The sequence below is a fragment of the Euprymna scolopes genome, chromosome 12, assembly GCF_053919585.1.
Source record: "Euprymna scolopes isolate OS-2025 chromosome 12, ASM5391958v1, whole genome shotgun sequence".
NCBI classification, from domain to species: domain Eukaryota; kingdom Metazoa; phylum Mollusca; class Cephalopoda; order Sepiida; family Sepiolidae; genus Euprymna; species Euprymna scolopes.
The window spans coordinates 80,014,213-80,040,396 of NC_136493.1; the positions used below are offsets into that span (position 1 = coordinate 80,014,213).

General features: G+C 32.1%; 1 protein-coding gene across 1 annotated transcript in view; it reads right to left on the reverse strand.

Annotated features, from left to right (window-relative positions):
• The window catches only part of LOC145291365 (dynactin subunit 2-like), a 41,913-nt gene that overhangs the window by 10,955 nt on the left and 4,774 nt on the right, over window positions 1–26,184 (reverse strand). Inside the window, exons 2-10 of the mRNA XM_080137139.1 lie at window positions 21,612–21,683; window positions 17,194–17,290; window positions 16,777–16,844; window positions 15,323–15,421; window positions 13,060–13,220; window positions 12,785–12,941; window positions 8,017–8,082; window positions 5,943–5,981; window positions 3,374–3,523 (exon numbers count right to left, since the gene is read on the reverse strand). Of these exons, the coding sequence (XP_079993265.1) occupies window positions 3,374–3,523; window positions 5,943–5,981; window positions 8,017–8,082; window positions 12,785–12,941; window positions 13,060–13,220; window positions 15,323–15,421; window positions 16,777–16,844; window positions 17,194–17,290; window positions 21,612–21,683 (909 nt within the window). The remainder of the gene's footprint in view (window positions 1–3,373; window positions 3,524–5,942; window positions 5,982–8,016; window positions 8,083–12,784; window positions 12,942–13,059; window positions 13,221–15,322; window positions 15,422–16,776; window positions 16,845–17,193; window positions 17,291–21,611; window positions 21,684–26,184) is intronic.

The following is a 26,184-nucleotide window of genomic DNA, read 5'->3' on the forward strand; positions in this document are numbered from 1 at the left end:
TAAAAAGGATGTGTCCTCTATAGTATCAGACCTGACAGAATGGTTAATTGTAGATATAGACCGTTTCATACCCTCGAAAAAATTCCAGCAAAAACCTAACAGCCAGCTGTGGTTCTCTCCGGAATGTGCTGCTGCCATCGCGCATAGAAATCACTTTTTCCATTGCTTCGAACGTAATAGACGTACTGAGACTAAAGCCGCTTTCAGAACTGCCAGCAACCACTGTAAAAAAGTATTAAAGAACACAAGAGAGTTGTATGCTCAGTCTGTCAAGTCACAAGTAGCTGAGCAGCGGTTTGATTCCCACCAGTTTTGGCAAATAGCAAACAGAATCCCAACTCTCATAAATGGACCTGCAACTTCTTTCTCACAGAAGATATTTTGCGAGTTTGTCTCTGCTTTATCGTTATTTTCATGGCAGGTGCTCGGCTGAGCTCCATTCTATAGTCTCTCCTCGCCAAACTTTCACAAGAAACACCCGTCTAGCAGAAAACACTATCACTAGTTTCCCCCACTCTTTATCTGTGCCTAAACCTAAATGTAGATTCCATGAGCAAAGCTTCTTTCTTAGAACTACACGCCTATGGAATTGTCTTCTGTTTTTCTGCTTTCCAGCTGACTACAATATGGTTGTCTTCAAGTATAACGTAAACAAGTTTTTGATGAGCCGTTCCATATAAGTTAACAAATTTACCAAATCTCCATTACTAACGGTTACTATATTGTTCAATTTCTACTGTACACTCTTTAACCCTTATCCTCGAGTGGTCTCTTGGCCTTGATAAGTGGTGATGCCTATGTAAAAAAAAAAAACAACAACAAAAAAAACAAAAACAGAAGAGCCATTGCTCAAAACAATGAGATATTATAAAAAGGCTGACTGGGAAGCCATCAGGGATCTAATCAGAGACGCCCCATGGCGAAATATCTTTTCACTTCCTGCTGAACAGTGCACAAATGAGACAACTGAATGGTTCAAAACAGCAATTGAAGCACATGTTCCCACGTGGAAATTTTATAGCAAGCCCCACTCTCCCTAATGGTTTACTTCCACATGTGCAGCTGCCATCGCGCAAAGGCAGCATGCATACCGCAGATTTAACCGACATAAACAGACAGAAGTATATAGAAGCCAAAAGTAACTGTAAGAAAGAAATAGCGACAGCTAAGAGAGAATTTACTGAAACCACCAAAAAACTTATCGAAACACAGAAATTGGGAACCCGTGACTTCTGGAAAATCTACAACAGTGTAGTAAATAATGGGCAATCAACAATTCCCCCACTATCCAACAATCATGAGGTTGTTTGCTCAGCAACCGAGAAGGCTAACATGCTTGCCAGTCGGTTTGCCTCTAACTCCACACTGGACCCTACTAACCACCCTTTCCCTGACTTTCCTTTGCGGACAGATGCCACACCAGACGATTTGAAAATCACCCTTTCTCAGGTACATGGTATCATAAAAAATTTTGACACTTCAAAAGCATGTAGACCTGATCTCATCCCGGCTGTACTATTAAAAAAGTGCTCCGCCGAAGTAGCTCCAATCCTCTCCAAACTTTACAACAAATGCCTTAATGAATCTTGCTTTCCTGCCTGCTGGAAAACTGCTTCTGTGGCACCAGTTTTCAAGAATTCTGGCGTAAGAACTGACCCAGTAAATTGCCGCCCCATTAGCCTCCTCCCACTTTTTGCCAAAATATTTGAGTCCATAATTAACCAAGTTCTAGTTCATCACCTTACAGATGCTAAACTTCTGACTGACCAACAATATGGATTTAGGCAAGCCCGTTCCATAGCAGACATCCTAACTGTAATCTCCGAACATATATACCATTCACTTGACAAAGCAGGGGAGGGTAGAGCAGTAGCTCTAGATATATCTAAGGCTTTTGACAAAGCAGGGGAGGGTAGAGCAGTAGCTCTAGATATATCTAAGGCTTTTGACAGAGTATGGCATGAAGGTCTCAGGAAAATCAGATCATACGGTATCACTGGAAGAATACTTAACATAATTAAATCCTTCTTAGATAAGAGAAAAATCCAGGTTGTCCTCGATGGGCGTACATCTGAACAATATGATATAAATGCAGGAGTGCCTCAGGGGTCTATCCTTGGACCTCTATTATTCCTAATATTCATAAATGACCTCCCTGACAAAATTGTGATGACACCACGCTCTATAACAGGCACGACAGGAAAACAAATGAACACATATATAAGGAAATGGCACAAACATTAGAGGATGACCTCCAATCTGTAGTGGAATGGAGACAAAAATAGATGGTCATATTCAATGCTGCCAAGACTAAACTTGTTTCCTTCAATAACTACAAGAAACCTTCTCTACCACCAATAGAAATGGCCAAAGACTCTTTATCTGAAAGCACATCTTTTAAACTCCTCGGCCTAACGTTTACAGGAAACATGAGTTGGAACAATTACATTGAGAGCATTGCCAGGACTGCTGCGAAAAAGGTAGGTTCTTATACCGTGCTAGAAAGCTACTAACGCCCGAAAGTATCCTGTACCTCTATAAGGCCACCATTCGCCCATGTATGGAGTATTGTTGTCATATTTGGGCTGGTGCATCTGCTACTAGTCTCTCATTCCTAGACAAGGTTCAAAAGAGAGTCGCCAACCTAATAGGTCCTGAACTGCCATCCAAGCTTTAGCCTCTGTCCCATCGACGAAATGTAGTATCCCTCTGCTTGTTCTACAAGTACTTTAACGGTGAATGTTCCGATGAACTGCAAGCACTTGTACCCCCTCAACGTAAATACCCCTGACAAACCCGACAAGCAGTAAAATCCCACCCCTTCACAGTAGAGATCCCTAGATGTAAGAGAGCCTTCTACTCCAATAGTTTCTTCCCCAGAACCGCTAAACTTTTAAATTCCCTTCTGGGTTCCTGCTTCCCCAACTGTACTGACATGCAGAAGTTCAGTGTAATGTGGACCGACGTCTTGCTGCCCAACTCCCCACATAGTTCCCCTGTAGCTTGTGTCTCTAATAGTACCCCCCTACATCAAAGTGGCAATGTGCCTTGTTTGGGATGAAAATGTAATTAAAAAAAAAAATCCATTATCCCCAGCAACTTAGGTGGATCAAACAGTAGACTAAACTCCGAAAAGTTAATTATGCAACCTATCTAGGAGAAAGAAAACTCAAAAATACCAGTCTTTTTCTACTTGTACAGTTTCTAGTCATCCTTCTTTTTTTTTTTTTTTTTATTGGACTTGATCTATGCTAATCCAGGAAAGATGTAATGACGCAACTTTTATCTCACAACAGATTTCCCATGCAAAAGAGTATACATTGTCTCTCTAAACTGAGAGAAGTCAAATAAAGAGAGAGATAAATGTGCTCACCTTGGCTTGTTTCTCTGTACTGTCATCGGCTGTCTTTTTCTCACTAATCTGATTGACCTTCTGCAGCACATTATGCAACCTGCCCTCCACTTGATCGATCTGAGCAGGATCTAACAATGACAATTTGCTGTTTATTGACGACACAGCGTTCTATAAAAAAAAAAAAAAAAGAAACAAAAAGAAACAATGTTAAAGGATATTTCAACTCAAACATTTTTTTCTGATGTAAATATTTTCATAATTTTAACTTTTCACTTGCAGGTTTTACAATTAAAAATTTTTTTTTTATTTTGCAATGATAAGAAAGAATGCTGAATCAAAAAGCAATTCAGGTTTTTTACATATACAGAATTACAGAATTTCTGGCATCATTTTTAAAAAAAACTGTGATTGATTACAAAGAATTAAATTTACTGTTTAGAATTTTTTTAGATAAGGATTGATAATTTTTACAATAGACACATGGTGCAATGGATAAAGTGTTAAGTAATAATTAATTTTAAATAACAAGTTGATGATTCAATCCTCATAACAAGTGAATAAGATTATTACATAGTCATGGCTGATAGAATGATAAAAATCTACCCCCATGAATTAAATAGAAGGTGTGGTTTAAAATGCAATAAAGATTCTTCAGTATGATAAAATTGACTTGAAGACGGTTGGAGGTTACATCGACTGAAACATTGTGAGAATAACATTCACGATGAGAATAGTCTGAATAATTCAAATAAAACGTAATAGCACCTGTTCAACTGTTCAAGCTCTACAAGAATTTTGATCTGTGAAATAATGATAAAGTTCAAATTTGAAAGCAGAGAAAAAATTGAAAACAAAAAAGTGTGACAATCTTAATGGGTTAAAAAAAGGTTGATGCGCCAGAAAGAAACATCAAAATTCAGACAGTGGAAAAGAAAAGAAAGGCAGAGAAAGAAAAGATTCTGTTTTGTTTATAGAAGTCGTAAACAAAAAAAAAAAAAGAATTAATAAGAAATATTCTCTTTTTTTCTCCAAAGAAAATCCTTGAGTTATTTTTGAACCATAAAAAGAAATTGATTTGCCAATAAATTCCCTTTTTGAGGATTTGTGAGATATAAATTGGCTTGCGTTGGTAAACAAAATAACGGTCCTTTGTTCGATCATGTCAAACTTCTCCAATATAGAAAGCCTTGTCATCTCAGGAAGATTTGCGCCTTTTTTTTGTTATCATAAACATCTGGAATAGGACACTGCTGACTGAATTTTCTAAAAAAAAATGTCAAGTTATTAAGAATTGCTTATAATTAAAAACTAAAAAGCCCACCCATATCCATTGCAATGGTTGTTAATTGAATTGCCTGGATTCTTTCCCATGGTTAGAGTTCGGGTGGTTTGAGTGCGAGAGAATTATGACTGTCTCGGGTTTAAACAGCCCCATGTCAGAGTAATCATGGTAGCAGGAAGAGATCAAAATTAGATGAAGAAAGTAAGAAAGGGAATGTTGTAAATCCACTGACCATTCTAGTGTCAGAGTGGCGGATCCTGGAATATTAGAACCAGTAAACGTAGCAAGAAGTTAGAACGATAATGCATTATCGAAAATTACAAATTAAATTCTATTGGTGGAGGGGCAAAGTTATCCCCCAGCAAATTCTCTATGTAAGCCAGTGCATCAGGAGCTTCAGATAAATAGAAAAAGAGAGACTGAATTGGACTGGGTCTAGACTACACCTTGCTCCCCAGTGGACTCTACTTTGCTGAGAGACTGACCCTTGAACTTAGGGTTGATTACTAAACTTAAAAATCGCCCAAGTGTCGTCCACACACAAATATTAAGGGCCAAATTGAGACTGGTAAAGAATCAGAGTGTATGACTTTTCTATGAATAATTATTGTTACATTATCAAAAAAAACCCCAAAAAACAAAGAAAGAAAAAAGAAGTTATCAAAGTGTTATCCTTTTTTCTTTTGGCTTAAATGACTTTTGCTCCCAGTGATACCAGTGCTGGATAATTTGCTCTTTTGATCATTTTATATGGGAGAAGGGGTAATTCACCAGACAGAACCGTTTAACATTCAGGACCTTTGCCAGAGTGACCACCAAGCACCAAGAGATCAATGAGGACTCAGATTAATTTGATCAATTTGACCATCTGATTGTAAAAATTACAATGAAACCTCCATGCACCTCATTTCAATGAAAACTTTGTTTTATATTTAATTTTTATAGCTGCATTTTAACTTAAAGTAATGAAAAAAAACAAAAAAAAACTTATTTTTGTATCCCTTCTAAACTAATTTTCTTGATTTTTTTTCTCTAAAAATATAAAAGAGAGTAAATATATTCAAGCATTTTTAATGTTGCTCAATTGGAGTTCTCTAAAAATTGAGAAAATTCCCCGGCAAAATTCTCGATTATATTAAAAATGTTTGAATGTATTTGTTGTCTTTCACTGATAATTTTAGTAAATCATAAAACATTTTTGGGAATAATTATAATCTGTCTTGGAAGAAAGTTAAAGTTTAAAAATGCGTAAATTTTTAGCATAATGAAAAAAAAAAAAAAAAAATAATGCAGCTAAGCACTTACCAAAAGACTTTTGTTGCTGAGCTCTGCTGTAAGAACATTCTGAAGAAAAAAGAAAATACAAATTGGGAAAGATCAAAGATTCTATTTTGATATATATAAAAAAAAAAAAATAGAATTGCATTTCATTGTGGGTAAATAGACTATGAGAAACTTGATTTTTTAAAATTTCTTTTGTTAATTCTTTCTTTCTTTTTATTGAACTTTTGTTCCCCTCTTTCATCATCACAAGTGAGAAGGCAGTCATTGAAATTCTGTCAGACAGGCAAGACAAACATTTTTATCTAGCATCAGCAATTTGAGTTCTGCGATTTTCAAAATGCAGTGAGAAAAATAAATACTTCTATATCAAAATCCTTGTCCACATTTTATAAAGTGTTCAATTTACAGCTGCTAGGGTCCATTTTCTTGAATTCTAAGTAATTAATTCTCTGCAGAGAATTAATGACTAACCTTACAACTAATTATTACTCATTCAGCCCAACAGTAGATGACATATTTTTGCAGATCTAAAGACAACATATGGACAAAATAATGGTCAACTATTGCTGCCAATGGAGATGTGACCATTGTGGTACCACACCCAGCATGATAAAATTCCACCCGGAATATCTGTTGGAGTAGCAATAACAAAATACACACTTCAAACCAAGATAGTATAACAGTGACAACAGTACTCCATCTTAAAATATTTAGTTCTTGTATGGGTAGAGAACTGCATCAGGAGTGAGGTACTTTCTAAAGTGGTAGAAAGCTTTGATCATTTTTCATACAACCTTAAAAATGGAGTGGATGAGAGTCTTCCATTTTAAGTTCGGAGTGAAGGTTAGTTCTAACAGTTTATTAGTATGAGACTTCTGCAAAGACAAAGCTATTTATTTCAACTCAACTTCAAGGGTTGATGGTGATAGGAGAGAAGCATTGTTCTAGAGGTATTAAAAATAATAAGTCACTTTTGTTCCAATTGCACCACATGCTCTAGATCAAGAGAGAATCAGAAAAATCTTCCAAATGCTGCCATAGACAGTTGTATCATCTATGTTTTTCTTCAAATCCAATTGCAATCGTAATCATCATTTGTTTGCCTCCAGTTATCATTTCAATCTGCCATCTTTAATAACTTCTAACCCTAACTCTATTAATCTCTAATGCATCTTTTCAAAGTTTTGGGTGCTGGTATTGTTGTGGCTTGCTTTCAAACAGAGCACTTCTGATGAATCATATCCTGTACGTACTCAGAGGATACTCAAGGTTTTTTAAGAATTCAAAAAGACACATCACGATCAACTAATTCAGTAAATATTTTGGTAAGAAACGTTTTTAATTCCATTTGGAAAAATGTTGATTATAAATTTCTACAGTTTTATGATTGAAATTTGCTTTACCTTTTTTTTTGTGATCATTTAAAATTTCTCGGTTTAATTTTTTTTTTTTTTCTAGCAAAATTGTGAAAAAAATGTTATCCCACTTGTGTTTGTGACCTTTGTATGCATTATTGCATTGGAAGATGATGGAGCAATTTTATTCCACCCAGCTATTTTTTTTATTGCATCCATATGATTTTTTTTTTACGATACAGGGGATAGATGGAATTCATCAGCTGTAATGAAGGCAATATATCTAGGAAAGAAGGAATTTTGTTGAAAAAGACAAACTGGATAGAAGGAGACAGTTGGCCTTGTACAGCAATCTTCTAATAATAGCGTCTCAAGATTAGAATTTTAACAGTCATGGAAGAAAAGAGGTTACATTTAACATCGAGTTTGTATTAAATAAGAAAATAAATTTTCTACAAAAAGTATAGAGATACTTGATGATCATCCTTCCACAAAAACAAATCCTTTTCTACTCCTTCTGGCAAACAGACACCTGGATCTTGAAATGGATCAAGCATTCATATTTCTTTTTATTATTGCTATTGTGATATTTTGTGTATAAACATTAAAGTTATAACATCTCTTAATTCTAAAGTAATGTTTGTTATATAAACTGATCTTGTCATATTCTCATTAAGTACAGTTGCAATTTGAAGATTTGTGAAATCATTAAAAATTCTTGCAAATTGTTGACCACTAACCATTTTCTGTGGATTGTGCCCAATCACAGCTTCCAAGCGCTCCAATCTTTCTTCAATGTTGGCCAACTATAAAAAAACAACAAAAAAAAAGAAGTAAATTTCTATCATAAATTGTTATTAAACAATTTTTACCTATTAACAAAATAATTTAGTAATATTTCATTTTTCTATGTAAATAAGACATATGTATGTATGGGTATCTGTGTGAAAATATTTAACTAATAAACTCTTAAACTACTGGTCACAAAACACTGAAATTACCAGGAAATAGTAATGATACACCAAGGATGGTTTATAACTAGTAAAATCTTTGTTTGGATGGATGAATAACGCATATAGAAATATGTCTGTAAGTTGAAATGCAAAATGTTCATTTCAACTTGACAACATATTTTTATTAATTTTGCGCATGTGAAAATTCATTCATAGCTTGAAGTAGTTTAATTTTAAATGTTTCTTATCTATCTGTTGATAGCTCAAACAATAGGGAACGCGGCTGGAACACTAAATGTTTTGGTTTCCATTATAGTTGACAGCACCCAAGTCATTTATTTTTAAACTTTTGAAATCAGTACCATGTGTGTGTGTGTGTGTGTAATATTCAACAGAGAATTGGCTCTGTAATAATAAATATGCAATCTGCATGAATTAAAATAGATTTAAGCATATTTTACAACCAGGCAAGCCACCCCTTTCTGATTTTCAATAAATTTGTTCATTTTATTCCACAAATAATTCTAATTGATTTTCGAATCAATCGAGTAATCTAATAAATGGACATAAAATGGACATAATATCAAATATGACGATGATGAATATATAAAATTATGTTGGCTGCATTATAAAAATTAAACCTAAATAGCAGTATGTCTGGCACATCAATATTTGCTGCTGCTTACCATTTTTTTTGTTGATGTTAGTGTATGTTTCTAAGAATAATATATTTTCATCTCTTTGCAAATACAATTTATCTCTCCGCGAAATATTTTTTTTCATGAAAACAATCTTTTTAGAAACAAATGTACATTAAAAATGGCAGATATTTTTCTTTTCAGCTCCAAATGTATGTTCAATTATAACAAAGATAACACATTGTTCTTTTAAAAAAATCATGGAACTAGTACTTTGTTAGTTGATTGAAAAGCATGAATATTGTAATTTTTTAATATTTCCTACCATTGAAACACAGACATATGATACTAACACATCTTGTGTCTTTTCAGCATTTCAATTGCCGATTGCTAAACACGATTATGATTATTGATCGCATTTTTTTTTAATATATTTACTACGAAATGACAAAGGCAATGTTTATATTAATTTTAGTTGAGCAAGTATGTTCATTTATTTTGTATGCACGAGAAAGTAACATATTAATTAAGCCATTAAACTTTCATTACAAAAGGATAATTTTTATTATGTTTTATGATTTTTATTACTTAATGACCATAGGCAATATTTATGGCTTTTATGAACATAACTTACAAAAATGTCTTATATACTTCATTCATAAATTTCATATAAATATTTTAATAAAAAAATTTACTTCCATTCCCAACACTGGAATTAAAAAAAAAAAAAAATAATATATATATATATATATATATATATACATAAATACATGCTGGAAAAGATGACCTGGAACAGCTAGTATTTAATAAAGTAAATTCATATGAATCAGTACAGTACAACTTTGTTGCTTAACTTGATTTTGGGCGACATTCTTGTTGCAAGGGCAGTGTAATAGTTGCCAAAATGAAAGTTATACTATATGATCTGACTTGAACTTAGCACACCCAGGTTGTCAATCCATGTTATCCATTTAAACACTATCACCTCCCTAATATTTAATAATATTAACAAAAGTTAATTAAACAGTTTTTTTAGGATTCTTATTAAGAATTCAACTTAAAGGAAAAAAAAAAAACTACAGAAAAATCTTTATGATGTATGTACTTGTCACAAAATGAAGATGTTATATTCCAAAAATCACCTAAATTGATCAAGTAGTTTCTTGTAAACCAAAATCAAATTTTATGAGTATCTGATAAGTTGTCTCACTGGCCATTATGAAAAAAATGTCAAAAATCTAAAGGGAGATAATTTAACAAGTCAGAACTACTAGATTTATGTTATAATGATGGAGAATTCACATTAATTGATTAAAAATTAAACTTTATCAATTTATATAATTTTTGGAATATGATATTTCTGCTCCATGACAGGTATTAAGTTGGTGCAAAAACAATATCGTTTTCTCACATGTTACTTTTATATATGACTAGCCTGGGTGCTCGACATTGCCCGGGTGTTTGGAGGTGTGTGTTGAGCAAAAAAAAAAAAAAGTAGTAATAGGCAGGCAGGCTCGAACCCGTACTGCGGAGGAAAAACAAAAGTGAAAAAAAAAAAAAAACGTGATGTCTTTGCTGTTGCGTCCCTCACCAAACTGGAAGTGACGAATGTTTAAATTAAGGATAGTCAATCAAAAAGAGAGGATTTCTATGCTAATGAGATAAATGAACTTGTTTCTCGTTGGCAAAAAATGTGTTGATTCTAATGGTTCTATTTCGATTAATAAAGTTTATTATGAAAAGAGTTATGATCTTTTGAAGTTGAATGTCAAAAAATGACATTATTTTTGCACCAACCTAATACATCATAAACATTGTTCTGTTTTTTTTTTTAATTAAGTTGAATTCTAAGCACCGTTTTCTTAGTTTAATTATATGAATGATTTAACATTAAGTAAAAAATTTAACGCACTTGCAGTTTTTCATTTATGCTTGACAAATCGCAAGAAAAAAAATAAGGCTACAATCCAGATAATGACAATGAGATTAAAACCAAACTGAAGAATTTCAACAAATTATTCAATAAAGTGCACTTTTATATAAAGTTTTGATACTTATTTAGAATTAAGCCTATTTTCAAAACAAAAATATGGAAAAATTTTCCAAAAATTAATGTACCAGTCATGAAACAAAAAATGTTTTATTCCAAAAATCACTGCAATTGATCAAGTATATTTTTTTAAATAACAAAATCAAATTTTATTACTAAACGAAATGTAATGCTTTGATCCGTCATCTAATATATATATATATATATATATATATATATAAACAAATAAATAAAGGGCAAAATGTGTGTGTGCATCTTTATATGTCTCACAAAAATTTTCGGCAGAGGCGATGGATCCTGACAAAATCCTTCGAACGACAATATAAAAAAAATGGCCAAAAAATATTAATTTCTTCACCCTAAACTCAGCAGTTTTGTACAAGGAGGGGCACCAACATTTTAGCAAGTCATCATCACTGTTTGATTGAGTTCATTTAATTTCAACACTCAGGGCTTTCGGTTTGGCAATGGAGACATCAGCAAAAACATCATTTTTTTTTTTTTTTTTTGTTATGGGTTCGAGCCTGCCTACCTACTACCACATCTTTTGTTTTTTTATCTGTCCAGCCAAACTTTCTACTGTTGTTTTGATTCCCCCTCCTCTGCTACTACCACTTTTTACAACCCCCCCCTCCAGGTTCCTTACTCTACCCAGGCAACGCCGGGAAATCCCACTACTATATCACTTTTTTTTTTAACGCCTTTTAATCCCCCACACCCACTCCGGGGTTCCTTACTACACCACCTCCACACACCCAGGCAATGCCAAGTAACCCCGCTAGTGTTTTATAAATAAGAGGAGGCAATTCGAACTATCGAGATGAAAATAAGCCTTGTAATGACTATAATTTTTCTATTAAAATCACTAAAAAAAAATCATAAAAAATGATTTTCTATATAAAAAACTTGATCAATTTATATGATTTTTGGAATATGACTTCAATTTATAAAAATATTTTTTGCAATTTAGTTTTTTTTTTTTAAATAAGCACTAATTTTTTTTTAAGTTAAAAAATAAGGTACTTATGCACAGGTACAACTTTTTGGGGTTTCAGATGGGATATTTGGAGAGTGCATAGCAGCGACAGACAAATGCAATTTCAGGACCAAAAAGTTGTTTTTTTAATAAATATACAAAACTTATAACACAAAATATAGATTTTTTTAAAATTTATAATAAAACATGAAACTAAAAAAATTGTACCTATGCACAAGTGCTGAAATGTGTTACAAAAAAAAAAAATAAATAAATATTTGTTTTATTAAAAATAAAAAAAAATATCTTTTGTTAAAAAAAAAAAATCTTTCTCAACAAAAAACATGTATTCAAAAATTTCAGAATTCTGGCTTTGTTATGAAAAAAATCTTTTCAATTCGTTCTGAAATTGCATTTATCTGCCCTGCTATGCACTCTTCGGATGTTCCAACTGAAAACCAAAAAGGTTGTATCTACGCACAAGTGCATAGGTGCCAAAAATAAAATTGTTTTCTTTAAATTTTTTTTTTGTTCAGTTATGAATATAATTATATTTAGAAAAGAAAAATTTAATTCTTTTTCTACAAATAACTTTAAAAATCTTTCTTCACAAAAAAATATGTTTATATACAAATATGAAAATTTAATTCAACAAAATTAAAAATCTTTAAACAAATTCAAAATATCACCACCATATTCATAACTGAACAAAAAAATTTTTAAAGAAAACGTCTGTTGTAAATGTTAACATCAGTGTTTTTCATTAAAAGTTTATCAATAAAAACGATAACATGGTAGAATTATTTTGTTGAAGTGAAACATGCAGAAACACTTTTCCTTCTAGAAATTTATCCGAGATGACAAATAAAACCACCAACTAAAAAGACTTACCTTGGCATTTTTGCTAAACTGAGCCTGTTCTGGTCGATAATAAAGCTCATAGGTGACATGATCTTCAGTTTTCGCAGCTATAGGTTGAGAAGTCGTTCCACTTTTGGCAGGTGCAGTAGTTGGTGGAGTGTAAGTTTCTAATTGAGTTAACAAACGCCTTACAAAAGAGAATGTTAAGAAACATTAGACAAAAAGAAAAAAAAAAGATGGGGAGGAGGGTTGAAATACAATTAAAAATTTAGATTTTGTATAGAAATTCAATTCTAAATACAAACTTTCTCAGAGCGCCTTGCGGATCAGAAAGATCAATTGAGGCTTCAGGTCCGAGTAATTTTTCTAGATGCAAATCAGCCAATTGATGATGAAGATATTCTAACTGCTTTCCAAAATTGACTGGAGACAGGTTTTCACCAGTGGCATCTGTCTTGGCAGCATCCTATGCAAGAGAGAGAAAGAGAAGGAGTAGACACAAAAAAAAAGAGTGTTGAGACGAATCATCTAAAACAACAACAAATGTTGACGTATATTTTAAAATTCAAAATTCATTACGTTTATCAATTTTTGAGGTGAGAATTGATTATTTGTTTTATATGAATTATTTGGATTACTGTTCTCATAGAGTGTTATTTTCATAATGTTTTCATTGATGTAAACTGACCTCCTTCAGATTGTGTCTTTTCAATTGATTTTGAATCTTTCTGTCAAACCCAAGAACCTGCATGGAATTTCAAATGGAACTATTTATTGATGAGAGTAGCATGCTCTCGTTTCGTCAGTCATCTTAAGTAATTCGCAATTGTAATTTTGAGGATTGAGCCTTCAGAAAAGCAACTTTAGAACTGAATTTTACCAAGTATTTTATCCACTATGCCATGGACCCATAATGAATGAAACAAAAGCATGCTACCCCCGTAGATTAAAATAAAGAATTCCGTTCGGAATTCTGTGCAGATTCCTAAGTTCAAGAAAATATACCTGAAGAAGGTCAGAAGTTACATTGACTGAAACATTGTGCAAATAACACTCAAGATGAGAACACTAGTCCAAAGAATCCAAATTCAAATATTCAAAATTCATTTCATTCACATATTACTAGTTGCAGTACCCATTCTACAATGGGTTCCGAATAACAAGACACGCTTGGCAGATACTTTAAAAAATGTTAGAGACAATTGGGCTCTAATTAAGAAGTTATCTGATCTATTCCTTGCTTCCCTTTGTTCCAACTCGTTGGTCTAGTGCTCTTCATCTATTTACCGTTTTGATACGTCATTGTAAGGGGTATTTAGTTCTCTCCCACTGCAAGAACTGTGACATCAGGGTTAGAAAGTGGGATTGAGAGGTCAGCACCCCCAAGGAGGGGCACTCTGATCTGCAAAAAGTGCCGGGGGGCAGCCCCATCGGCATTCCCTGGTGAGGGCGCCTCAGGCGATTAGCAATAAACTAACTCTTTCTCAAAGAGAAAAGGCAAAGCCTAGGAGGGTGGACCTCCTAGAACTGAACAGAACTTAACACCTACTGCAAAATCAACAGGGACCAGGTCATTACAGGAATGGTCTAATCTCTTGATTTTTGTGGGATCCCTGAAATAAAATCCTTACTTTTCTATTTCAGTAACTTCTTTCCAAGGACTTTTCAAGACTAAGATCAATAGGTATCTTCTGTCTTTGCAATAATTATATTTCATCTTTCATTCTTATTAACTTCTTTATTAAGTGCCACGCCTTGTCTGGAGCAATTTCCATAAAAAAATTTTTTTAAATTCACGATTGCTATTTATGGCAAGTCATGTGACATCATGGATATGTCCTCAAAATAACTTTCATTTCTCCTTTAATTGTTTGTAAGCAGCCAATCTCATAATGATAACTAGTAGGACCCGTGGAAATTCCACAGCAGACTCTTTCATATGTAATATATTGATATTGGCATCCTATGGATGTTCAATATAAACGAAGACATCCTGATATTATTGTAGCTCTGTTGTTAAAACTGCAGAAGTATTTATCTAAGCTTAGCAGGGACGCTCAGCATAGCCCAATCGTAAAATATGCTTAAATAAGATATTTTAATTTATGCAAATTTCATATATATTACTATAGAGTCAATTTTCTTTTGATTCTTATATATTATAAAGTTGTGATTTCAAAAATAAAAAATATATCTATATAATTTGAATCGAAACAAACTTATGAAGAAAAAAAATGTATAGATATATATATAACTTGAGTTCCTTTAGCTATAATTGAAACTGAAACCAAAACTTATTAACAATTTTTGGTAAAATTATTTATGACGAGAAATGGAAAGTTATCACAAACGAAAGTCACTTGGAAGAAAAAAGATGTAAGTGTGACACACAAAATAACACACACACTACCATATTAATACATAGATCACTATAATTCATCAACAATAATGAAATGTATGCATTCCTTGAAATTTTTAACAATTAACTAAACATTTATAATGTATTTATACAAAAAAATGCATTGTAGGTAAAAATTAGAAATTGAGTTCCAAATTTATGTCACTTACCGTAACTTTACCAATTTCTTCTGAAAGTTCTCTAATTTCATACTGAAGTCTTTGGTATCTTTGCTGGGGAGATTCTTTTGAATCGCTTCCTTCTTCTAACTGAAATAAACATTTTTCAATTTATCATCATCTTATAAAAAACTTTCTTTTTAAATACATTCATACAAATGTTTTTTAAATTTATACATCTGCTATTAAAGACAAATTGACACTTTATATTTGTATAATAAAAAAATAAATACTGATTAGAAAAATGGTCTCTTTACTACAATTTATGCATTATTTATAATATATATAATCTTGCTAGTTATCATTCCAAAACCAAATGTATTCAATTCATATAGTATTTTATTCATATTTTTATATAAGACATCTTATACATGTTTTGTTGAATAGCAGAAGTCCAGTAAACAACTTATCAGAGACAAATGTCTATTCCTCAGAAAAACAGTTGGAGAGTTTTTTGTTTTCCCTTGAAACAAAAAATATGGTGAAGAAAACATGTTGATAAAAGGAAATGGAGATATTTAAAGTTTGCAAAATCATAAGAATATAAATTATAAATACAAGTTGTTTTTTTTTGCTTTTTTTTTATAAAAGCATGTCTCTTTGTAAATCGGAAGTTTAGGTTACCCGCTGAAGGTCATCAGTTAAGCAAAATAATAGCTTTGTTATTGTTGTAATCATGTAATTTGTTTCTCTAAAATTAAATAAAAATATATCTTGCTCTTTTTATTGAGCACTATCAATAATCTCATTAAATTCATTGTTTATTTTTACTTTTGGATATCTTTAACCTGGATTAATGCCACAATACTGACATAATGTTTTGATTTGTAGTTATTAAAAACTAAGATTATCTCAGCTGAAAATACCTGTCCTTTCCTTTACATGTTCATATTAAAGAAAAAAAAAAAATTAAATTAAGAAAACAAAGGTCACATGATCAAACTCAAAAAAAATTAAAATAAAAATAAAAAACATCTGTATGTTATCAGTTAAAGAGTTTACAAATTTTTATATTTTTAGCATTAACTTCACACTTCATCTAATTTTTTTGCAGGTTGTCGCACTGTATGTTAAATGTATATAATAGACTCAATATTCTCATTTATTGAAAACAAAATATAGCGTAAAATTTGGTTTCTAAATAATATATAACTACTAACTTGAAGTAACCTAAAAAAAAGTATAATGCATCTGTTAAGCTTAAAAAAATAAAATCACTTTTTTCAAATTAAGCCACAGTTTAATTATATTAATTGCATATTATCAGACAATCAAAATAAGTCTGCATATATGCCAGCAAATCACATAAATTTTATCGAAGCTAAAATTTAAATGAAACTTTTTCTATTGTTAGTAAAAGAACTTACTAAGGGAAAAAAGAAAGTTGAAGAAAAAAAAATGAACAATCTACAAAACATTGGAAGAATAAAAAACTGAAAGCTTACTATTTCATATTCGTTTTTGATTACGTCATAACCAGTGTTCTTCTGAGACCGGATTTTACCAGAAAAGTCTGAAAATATAAGAAAAATTTTGCCATTTCAAAATATTCTATTGAACAAACACATTTAAACACAAAAATTTTAATTATTTGTTAAAAAAAAATTATTTAAAGCAAGTCTCATTCTTAAATGTAAGAAAAAAGAAACTAAGAAATGCAATAGTTAAACTTTTTTTCATAGACAAGAGAAATAAAATGGTTTCTTTTGATATGTTACAATAGAAATACAAAATATGTTCAACAATTTTTATGAGAGAATGAAAAAATGCTTAAATACTTTCTCTTTCTTAATTGTTGCATATCTGTTTTATGTGATCATTTGAAAATATCGAAAGAATAAAATTGTAATAAAATATCTCACCAGCATTTGACGCATCAAGAACGGTTCCTTTAAATCTGTTATAAGCAGTTTTGGAATCGAGTTTCACCCGTTCAATGGATTCACTATGAATCTCCTCCTTTACAAAAAAAACAAAATCAAAAAGAAAGAAATGAAAAATACACAAGTTATAAAAAAGTTATTAAAAAAAAAGGTAAAAATACCTGAATATGTTTTATTACCTACAGCTACCAATGAGATGTTAGATACTTAACTGTTTCAATTTGTGTAGGTAATTAAAAAATAAACAATGGTAATTTGTCACTGGTTATTTATACTGTGTTTTTTTTTAACCATCTCAATATTTAAAGTAAACATTTTTAGCCAAATGATTTTCAGAATCTATAAAACTTCTGTGAAATTTTACATTTTGATTAACTGATATTTTGATGTATAATATATACAGGGTGTCCACAAAGTCTGGCTACATTATGTAGCTAGACTTTGTGAAAGCATCCTGTATATATATACATATATATATATATATATATATATATATATATATATATATATACACACACACATACACAGGGTGCCCACAAAGTCTGGCTACATAATCTACAGGATGCTTCCACAAAATCTGGCTACATAATGTAGCCAGACTTTGTGGACACCCTGTGTGTATATATATATATACATCAATGTATAAAATATATAAAACTGTAAAATAATTTAATATTACATTTTTTTAAGTAGATTATTAGGACAACTATTAAAAAAATTTTTTTTAATTTCACATTGAATGAATGTTGCACACTTAAAAAAAACTTTGCATCAAATTCCACCTTTTGTGATAAAACCTTGCCCCAATGTAGGCACCGCCAAAACTGGAGGGGGGGGGGGGGGGTCAGGTAAGTACTTTTTGACGGACCGTCTTTTTAAAAATCTACCAAAAATCAGGTAATTATCCGATCAATACGAAATTTTCAGCGATTATTAAGAAAAGAATGAACTTTATAACAGTGTACTTATTTTTCATAAACGATATTTATATATATATTTTTTTTTGCTTACAACCCTCCCCCCTTGTTTTGAGGGGGTACAAATATGCTTAAAATAATCATCTGAAACTGAACACAACATATTGTGTTGTTGTAAGGGATAGAATTATAGATTAAAAAAAAAAAAAGAAAAATTGTTTGCATGCCTTATTTTGACGTCTGAATATCAGAATTTCGATTGTGTTTAATTATCTCGCTTTTGAGTTTTGAAGTGTGAAATTTGGTGAATATGTTATAAAATAATTAATTTAAGTTAAGCAAAACAAAAAAAAAATTTTTTTAATATTTATACGAAAAAAGCCATTTTAAAATCTTTGATAAATAAATTAACAATTTTTTTTTAGCGAGCCGAATAATGCATGACCATTATTAAACAGGGCATGCTTTGAAGAATCGATATAAAAAAAAAATTCGATAAATATTGTGCCCTTTGTGTTAAAAATAGCATCATTTTTTCGATCCCGTTTAAAAACGTTTGTCGCCTTTCGACTACGGTGGACTAAACGCGCTGAAATAATTTTTTTTTATTCTGCTTTAAATTGCCCCCCCTCCCATTTTGGGGAGCCTGGCCCCCACACACATACACATTAAAAACCAAACTCATACAAATGGCCAGCCTCAGCGTTAATAATACATTGAAATTTTTGTCACTGAAAAATAAGTTTTTTTGGCCTGTTTGGTCTTCCATAGTTTGCTTTTTATCAAATGTAAACATTGTCGATCTAGACTCTAGATCGACGCGAAGTAACTGGTTGCCTATATGAATAAATGGAATTATTTGAAATCCAGGTACTTATATTATAATATTTTTGCATATTCTCTTAGAAAATCATCCTAAATCTTAGTTAGACAACAAATAAATTAATTATTTCAAAAACCTTTTTTTTTTTTTTTTAAATATTTATGTACGTTTTTGTGCAAGACAAAAAAATGTCAATTGTTAACTTTTTGGGAAAATTTAACATTTAAAATTTAATTAAAAATAGTAGAAAAAGTTTTACATTATTCTGTTTTCTATATGATAAAATTCAGGGTTTTATCTTCCTGGAAAAAAAAAAGTTACTCAGAAATAATGGATTTTAATAAATGCAATTTCGTTTTAAAAAACAACAACAACTTGATTTTTCGGCCATTTTTGGCAGTGCCTACCCTAATGACTTAACCCTGCCAGCGATATCCCTATATCTGTCTAGAATGTTGCCAAACTTATCAAGAACTTGAATCCTAATAACATATTACTAAAGAAGCTGCAATTGGAATTAGATCTCATTCTTACAAAGTTGTTCAACTGTTGCTTAAAGAAAAAATACTTCCCAACACCTTTGAAAACTGTCAATCTTCCCAGTATTTATAAATACTGGACATTGGTCTTCTGCATCCCATTAAAGACCAATCAGTTTACTCTATGCTTGAGGGAGTTGCTTGAATCTGATAAATGAAGAAGTTGTCAACCACCTCAGCAAAAACAATCTAAGTGACAAGCAATATGGATTTCATCCTACAAAAATCGATAGCTGACGTACTGACTGCAACATAACACAAGATCAGTGAATCTATTGAAGGTGCTTTATTTCTAGAACAATAACTCAACATATCAAAGGCCTTTCTCCTACATATTTCTTAATCTTCTCCTGTGAACTGGACCTGCTACCTCAACCGTAATACATCTATTGACCAAAATCTAGTCTATTCTTTTAATGTAACCATGTCATTAAAGTCCGTTTTCTTTCTTTTTTTTAATACTCATTTTCACACCAAACAAGGTTTATTGTCACTTAAAATGTAAGGGATTACTGTTTGAGATTGTGTATAACAGAGAACTGAGAGAATTTGAGCAGCAGGATGTCTGTTCACATTACATTTAAACTTCTGCAGGTTAGTAAAGTCAGGGAAGCAGGGAATGGAAGGAATCCCAAAGTTTAGCAGTCCGAGGGAAGAAAGCTTTCTGGTATTTAATGACTTCTACAGTAAAGGGTCTGGATTTTGCTGCTTGTTGTGTTAGTCAGGCATATTTACATCGAAGAGACACAAATGCTATGTGTTCATCAGAGCACATTTCATTAAAGTACTTGTAAAATAGGCACAGGGATGTGACATTATGACGATGGGACAGTGCAGGATCTATTAAATTTGAGAATTTTTTTGGACCATGATTAGTGATAGATGTTCCAGTTTAGATGTTTCACAATACTCCATACACGGATGATATATAGGATGCTCTCTGGTGAGAATAATATTCTAGCACGATAAATGGAGCCAACCTTCTTTGCAGCAGCCTTGGCAATGTCCTCAATGTATTTGTTCAAATTCATGTTGCCTGTGGCCGAGAAGTTTGCAAGATATGCTCTTAAGCAGGGTGTTATTTGCCATGGCAATCGGTGGTTGAAAAGGATTTTATTTTTGTTAAAAGCAAATAATCTTAGTAGTATTAAATGCTATCATCCACTAACGGCATCATTCTACTACAGACCGATGGTGGTTTTCTTAGGTTTCTGTCATTGATATGTGTACATTCGTTTTTCCCTTATGTCTATTATAGAGTGGTGTCATCACCAAATATACTCATCTCTGACACAATTTTATCAGAGCAGTCATTTATGAATATCAGGAATAATAAAGGATATACACCTATTGAGGACAACCTGGATTTTTATCTTGTCTAGAAAAGGATCTGATTAGATTGAGTATGTCCAGAAACACCATAGGATTTAATTTCATACCAAACCTTGTCAGATATATCAAGGTCTATAGCTCTAGCTTCCCAGGCTTCTCCAGTACATGATATATGTGATTAAAAATGACAATTAAATTACCCGCAGTAGAATAAAATATCTGTGCACATCTTCCTATACTATTCAGATTCAACGTTCCTCTCATCAAAACTAAGCTGGTCTTTTAGACACATTACACATCCATCATATCATTCTCATTTCAGTTCTCCATGCAACGCATGTCCTCAACCTTCACTGGCCAGATTTCATTTCCATATATCATTACACTGATAGACTCTTCCTTTGGCCAATAGTAGTAACAGTCTGTTAGTAAAGGCAGAAGTTTCCTAAACTTACTCCATCCGCTCCTGACTCTTGCAATCACACTAGTACCTGCTCCACCCTGTGTTCCAATAGTATCACCAAGGTAACAAAACTTCTTGACAAACTTAATAGCTTCGCCATCCAAATATACTTTGACCATATGAGATTTGATTGATCTCAATTGTCTTACATGTCTTGCAGATAAACTTGATCACGTATAAACAGCAAAAGCAATTTGATAATAGGGCAAGAAGGTCTTAACTTTCTTTTTTTTTGTGAAATACAACTTAAAATTCTAAATTAAGCCCACCACATTGACGTGTGTTAGTAATCTATCATGTAATTAGAAGAGATGCAGTCTTACCTGATCTGTGCGAATATTTTGATCCTCTTCAGGAAGTTCACTCGTTTCATAAACATCAGGTGAATTCAAGTCCTTTAATTCATCAAGAGAAAGAGGAAGATTGGAATTAAAAAAAAATAAATAAAAATCACAATTTAATATTAATTACAAAATTAGAATTTATATAAAAATTTATATAAAAGTTGAAAAACATTGATAATTACAACAATTTTCAAGAGAATCAATTTTGACAAAGCTAAAATTTTAAGTTTATTACCACAAGATCTAGAAAAGTTCTCAATTTCAATAAGTTTTTATTGAAAGTTGGGTTAAAAGTAAAAGATGGTTCTCTCTAACATAGAATAGATCTCTTTGCCTGACTTTTTTCTATGGGGATTTCTTCAAACTTGTCACCAGGATCTTCTAGTACTTCATGGTGCAGTTTTCTATCTTTTTTAAGCATCACTGGTAAGAATTATTGCTTTTCTTCAAAGAATAGAATTGAATAATGCAAGTATCATTTTTTAAATATTTCTTTTACCAAACAAACTTTGTTTATCTTCTCATCAAGTATGAAACCTCCATCTAAACTTGCATAACTTGGCCATTACATATAGCATAACTTGTATTTTCCTCTTTCCTATCATTTTTTATACCCAAATATATTCCTTTCTTCATATTATTTCATCTGCATCTCCTTAGTTTTCAGTGAACTCTTCATCTCTGCCTTGTCTTCATTTTGTATTTACTTGTTTCTGAAACAATGCTTTTATTCCTTTTCAGTTTTACCTTTGCCGAAGATCAATAAACCTGTGTGTAAAATATACTATGCCTCAAAGTCTTGTTGTCGATTTTTTTTAATTTTGAAAAAATCTTAATTTTGATAACATTACAATCTTATCTACATTTTGTCCATTCAACTTTTGCTCTTCAACTTCTATTCAACAAAATAAACATTTTTTGAAAATTGTTTTTGAAAAAAAAGTTTCTTAAAGACGGAATATTTACAAGTGTGGAGTTATCGCCTCATTTTCATTGACTTTTACACTGTTCTTGATAAGCGACTAACTAACATTTAACTGTAAAAACTGAGAAGCAGGGAAGGAAGGAAGAAGTTTAACCAAAACAGCAGAAATCACCTGTTCTGATTCATGATTGCTCTAATGGTACAAGAGGTTGCAAATAGAGATTCTGAGTTCAAATCAAAGTGCATAAGCACTTTTACTCCGATTTTGTCCCAAAATGAACTTAAATATTTCAAATTACAATATTAAGCAGATTATTTATTTTTTTCCTTCCTGTGACAACACTGACTAAGATCTTCTGATCACTCAGTTGTCTCAATAAGGATAAAAACAAAATGCAGCAAAACCTTTGATGTCTTTTTTCCATTGTATTGTGTATTGATACTCGATGATTACAACAACCTCAGATCTTTCATAACAGAAATTCATCTGCATTCCATGTTTTAAACAATCTGTTCTGTATTGCATCTGATTTAACCGATTGGTTAATCATTAGTATTAAGAACTTCATACCATCCAAGAACTTCAACCAGAAGGCAAACTACGTGAGTCTGCTACTAGCATTGTTCATAAAAACCACTAGAAGTTGCCTTTAAGACAGCTAGCAACCACTGCAAAAGCATTATAGAAAATATGCGAATCACAGACGCAGTCCATTAAGTCTGTGGCTGAGCAAGTTTTGGCTAATAACAGAGTATCCAGAACAGATGTAAGACATCTATTCCAAATCCTCATCAGAGGTGATTTCCTCAGTATCAGATAAATCTTACCATTTTGCAAAGAAATTTGCATCAAATTTTACCCTTTGCGATCAGGACTGCTTATCTCCTGAATGTCTCCCTAAAAACGCCAAGTGACATCCAAATATCTGTCTGGGGTGTTGCCAAACTTATCAAGAACCTTGACGCCAGCAAAACAACTGATTCTAACAACATTCCACTCATAGTGCTTAAAAAGATACATCAGGAACTAGCTCCCATTCTTATAGAGCTGTTTAATTGTTTAAAGGAGAAATGCTTCTTATCATCTTGGAAAACTTTGTCAATTTGCCCAGCATTTGAAAATATAGAGATCGATCTTCTGCATTTCAGTCGCCTGTGAAATCTGTGATAAATCAAGTTGGCAATCATCTCTGTAAAAACAATGTACTCTATGACAAGCAATATGGATTTCATCCTATAAGATCACCAGTTGGTGTGCTAACTGTAATATCACACAGGACCAGAGGATTTATCTCAAGAGCAATAGTTCTTGAGATATCATAAACCTTTGATAGGGTTCTGCACTAAGGTCTACTTCACAAACTTTCTAGCTATAGAAAGTCTGGAAATCTTCTTTTAACAATCAAATACTTTCTTTCTGATAGGTTTACAAAAGTAGTTGTTGATGGGCAGAAGTCTGAAACACATATCAACACCAATGTGCTTCAATTCTCTTCCTGATCTTAAATGATTTCCCAAATGATATTTTTAAATTATACAGTGACATTTATGCAAATGACACAAACATTTATAGCAACACTTTAAAGAGAATTAATGATCAAGATCTTCCCGGTTTTCTCTTTTCCATCCTGGAGCATGTGGTGCAATGGGGAAAAAGATGATCGATTACTTTTAATATGCCTAAAAACAAGCTTCTTTCTTTCCACCATCAATACTCGGATCCTTACTTTGCCATAATTGTAATGAATGGCTCTCTCCTTTAGAAATCCTCTTGCATTGATAAACTTTTGGAACCGACCTTCATTTCAAACTTGAAATGAAAGACATTACATTAAATCCGTTGCTAAGCTCATTGGAAAAATGGTTGGATCATTCAACAACATCAGAAGGTATCTCACTTGTGACACAATCCTCTACTTGTATAAAGAGTTAAATATATCACAAGATGGAATACTGTTGCCACATCTGGGGAGGTGCCACTCAGAGTATCTTTTTTTTGCTTTGACAAAGTACAGAACCGACTTCGAAATCTAGTGAGGGATGTCCTCTTCTCTTTCCTACAGCCTCTTTCTCACAGAAAGGAGGTTTTTAGTCTCTATTCTTCTATCATTACATGGTTGTTTTCAAGACCTCTGTAAAAAAAAACAAAAAAAAAACTTGTGTTGGACGGTCTTCTTATATAATCAAATTCTGACCAATCTTTACCAATCCTAAAAGTGCTGTCTCACCGTCCACCTGACAAACTCATTAATCCTTATCAAGCGGCATTTCAATCTTCAGTGACTTGATTGTAAAAAAAAAACTCACAATGTTTCGATTGATGTAACTAACCCCCAATCTTCTTCAGGTGTAACTTGTCAACTTGGGAATCTGAAAGGAATTTTGAATGGAACCCTTTATTTAATTCACGGGGGGTAGCATGCTCTTGTTCCGCAAGCCATGGTGAACTACCTAGGATTTCTATTCAGAAGTAACGCTTGCTGATCTTCACGATATCGGACGTTGGTCATGACTAAAATAGGAATTAATCAATAATCTTATATCCTGTTCTTAATCTATTTTTCATATTAGTTTAAAATCTAATTATTCTTATTTACATAACTTTTCTCCAATGTTTTATATATATATATATATATATATACACACACACACTAGTGGGGGTACCCAGTGTTGCCCGTTTTTTTTGGAGGTGTGTTTGTAAAGGAGGGGAGGTGTAAAGTAAAGAATAAGCAAAGTAATAACCCTGTTTAAATATAAAAAAAACAAAAAAAAAAACGATGTTAAACTTCTTTAAAAAATCGGCAAGACCAAAACAAAAAAAAAACCAGCGAGCAAATGTAAAACTTCTTTAAAAAAGAAATCGGAAAAACAGAAAGCACAAATCAGGAAAAAATTATGGACATGTTCGGAAAAACAAAAACAAAAAACACAGCAAAAAGCGGGGAAAAAAATGGCATAAATAACCCTTTGATTCGGTTAACTCCATGGTGCGTTTCACCCAGTCCATTCCAGTTTTTTTTAAATCAACTACAAAATGAAATGAAGCGAAAAAAAAAAAATGGCATAATAACCCTTCGATTCGGTTAACTCTGGTGCGTTTCACCCAGTAGAATTAAAATTCCACTCCAGTTTTTTGAAGCAACTACGAAGTAAAGAAAATCCAAACTGGTGTTCCTTCGTAACTGTCTCTTGTGGACAATCCCGCAACGGTGTTAAGTGGTGGCAGGCGAAGGAGGAATTTATTAGAGAGAAAAGATTTTACCACTTCCATTGATCTTAACCGATTTTGTAAAACAGGCACAGGGATTATCAAGGAAATGGATCGGTAATAGGCTTATAACACACCTCAGATCCTGTGCTGCAGTTTGTGCACATTACATTTGCATGAAATGTCTTGATTTTTAATCCTATTAAGGTCAAAATCAGAGGGGGAAAAATGAGTTCATTTTATATATATATATATATATATATATATATATAATATAATAATAATAATAATAATAATAATAATAATAATAATAATAATAAGGAAGGATATATTAGATTGAGAAAAAAGTTCTTGTGGAAATTTTAATTTTGATTTCAAATAAGTTTTTGTTATAATTCCTTTACTTTATCTTTTTTAAG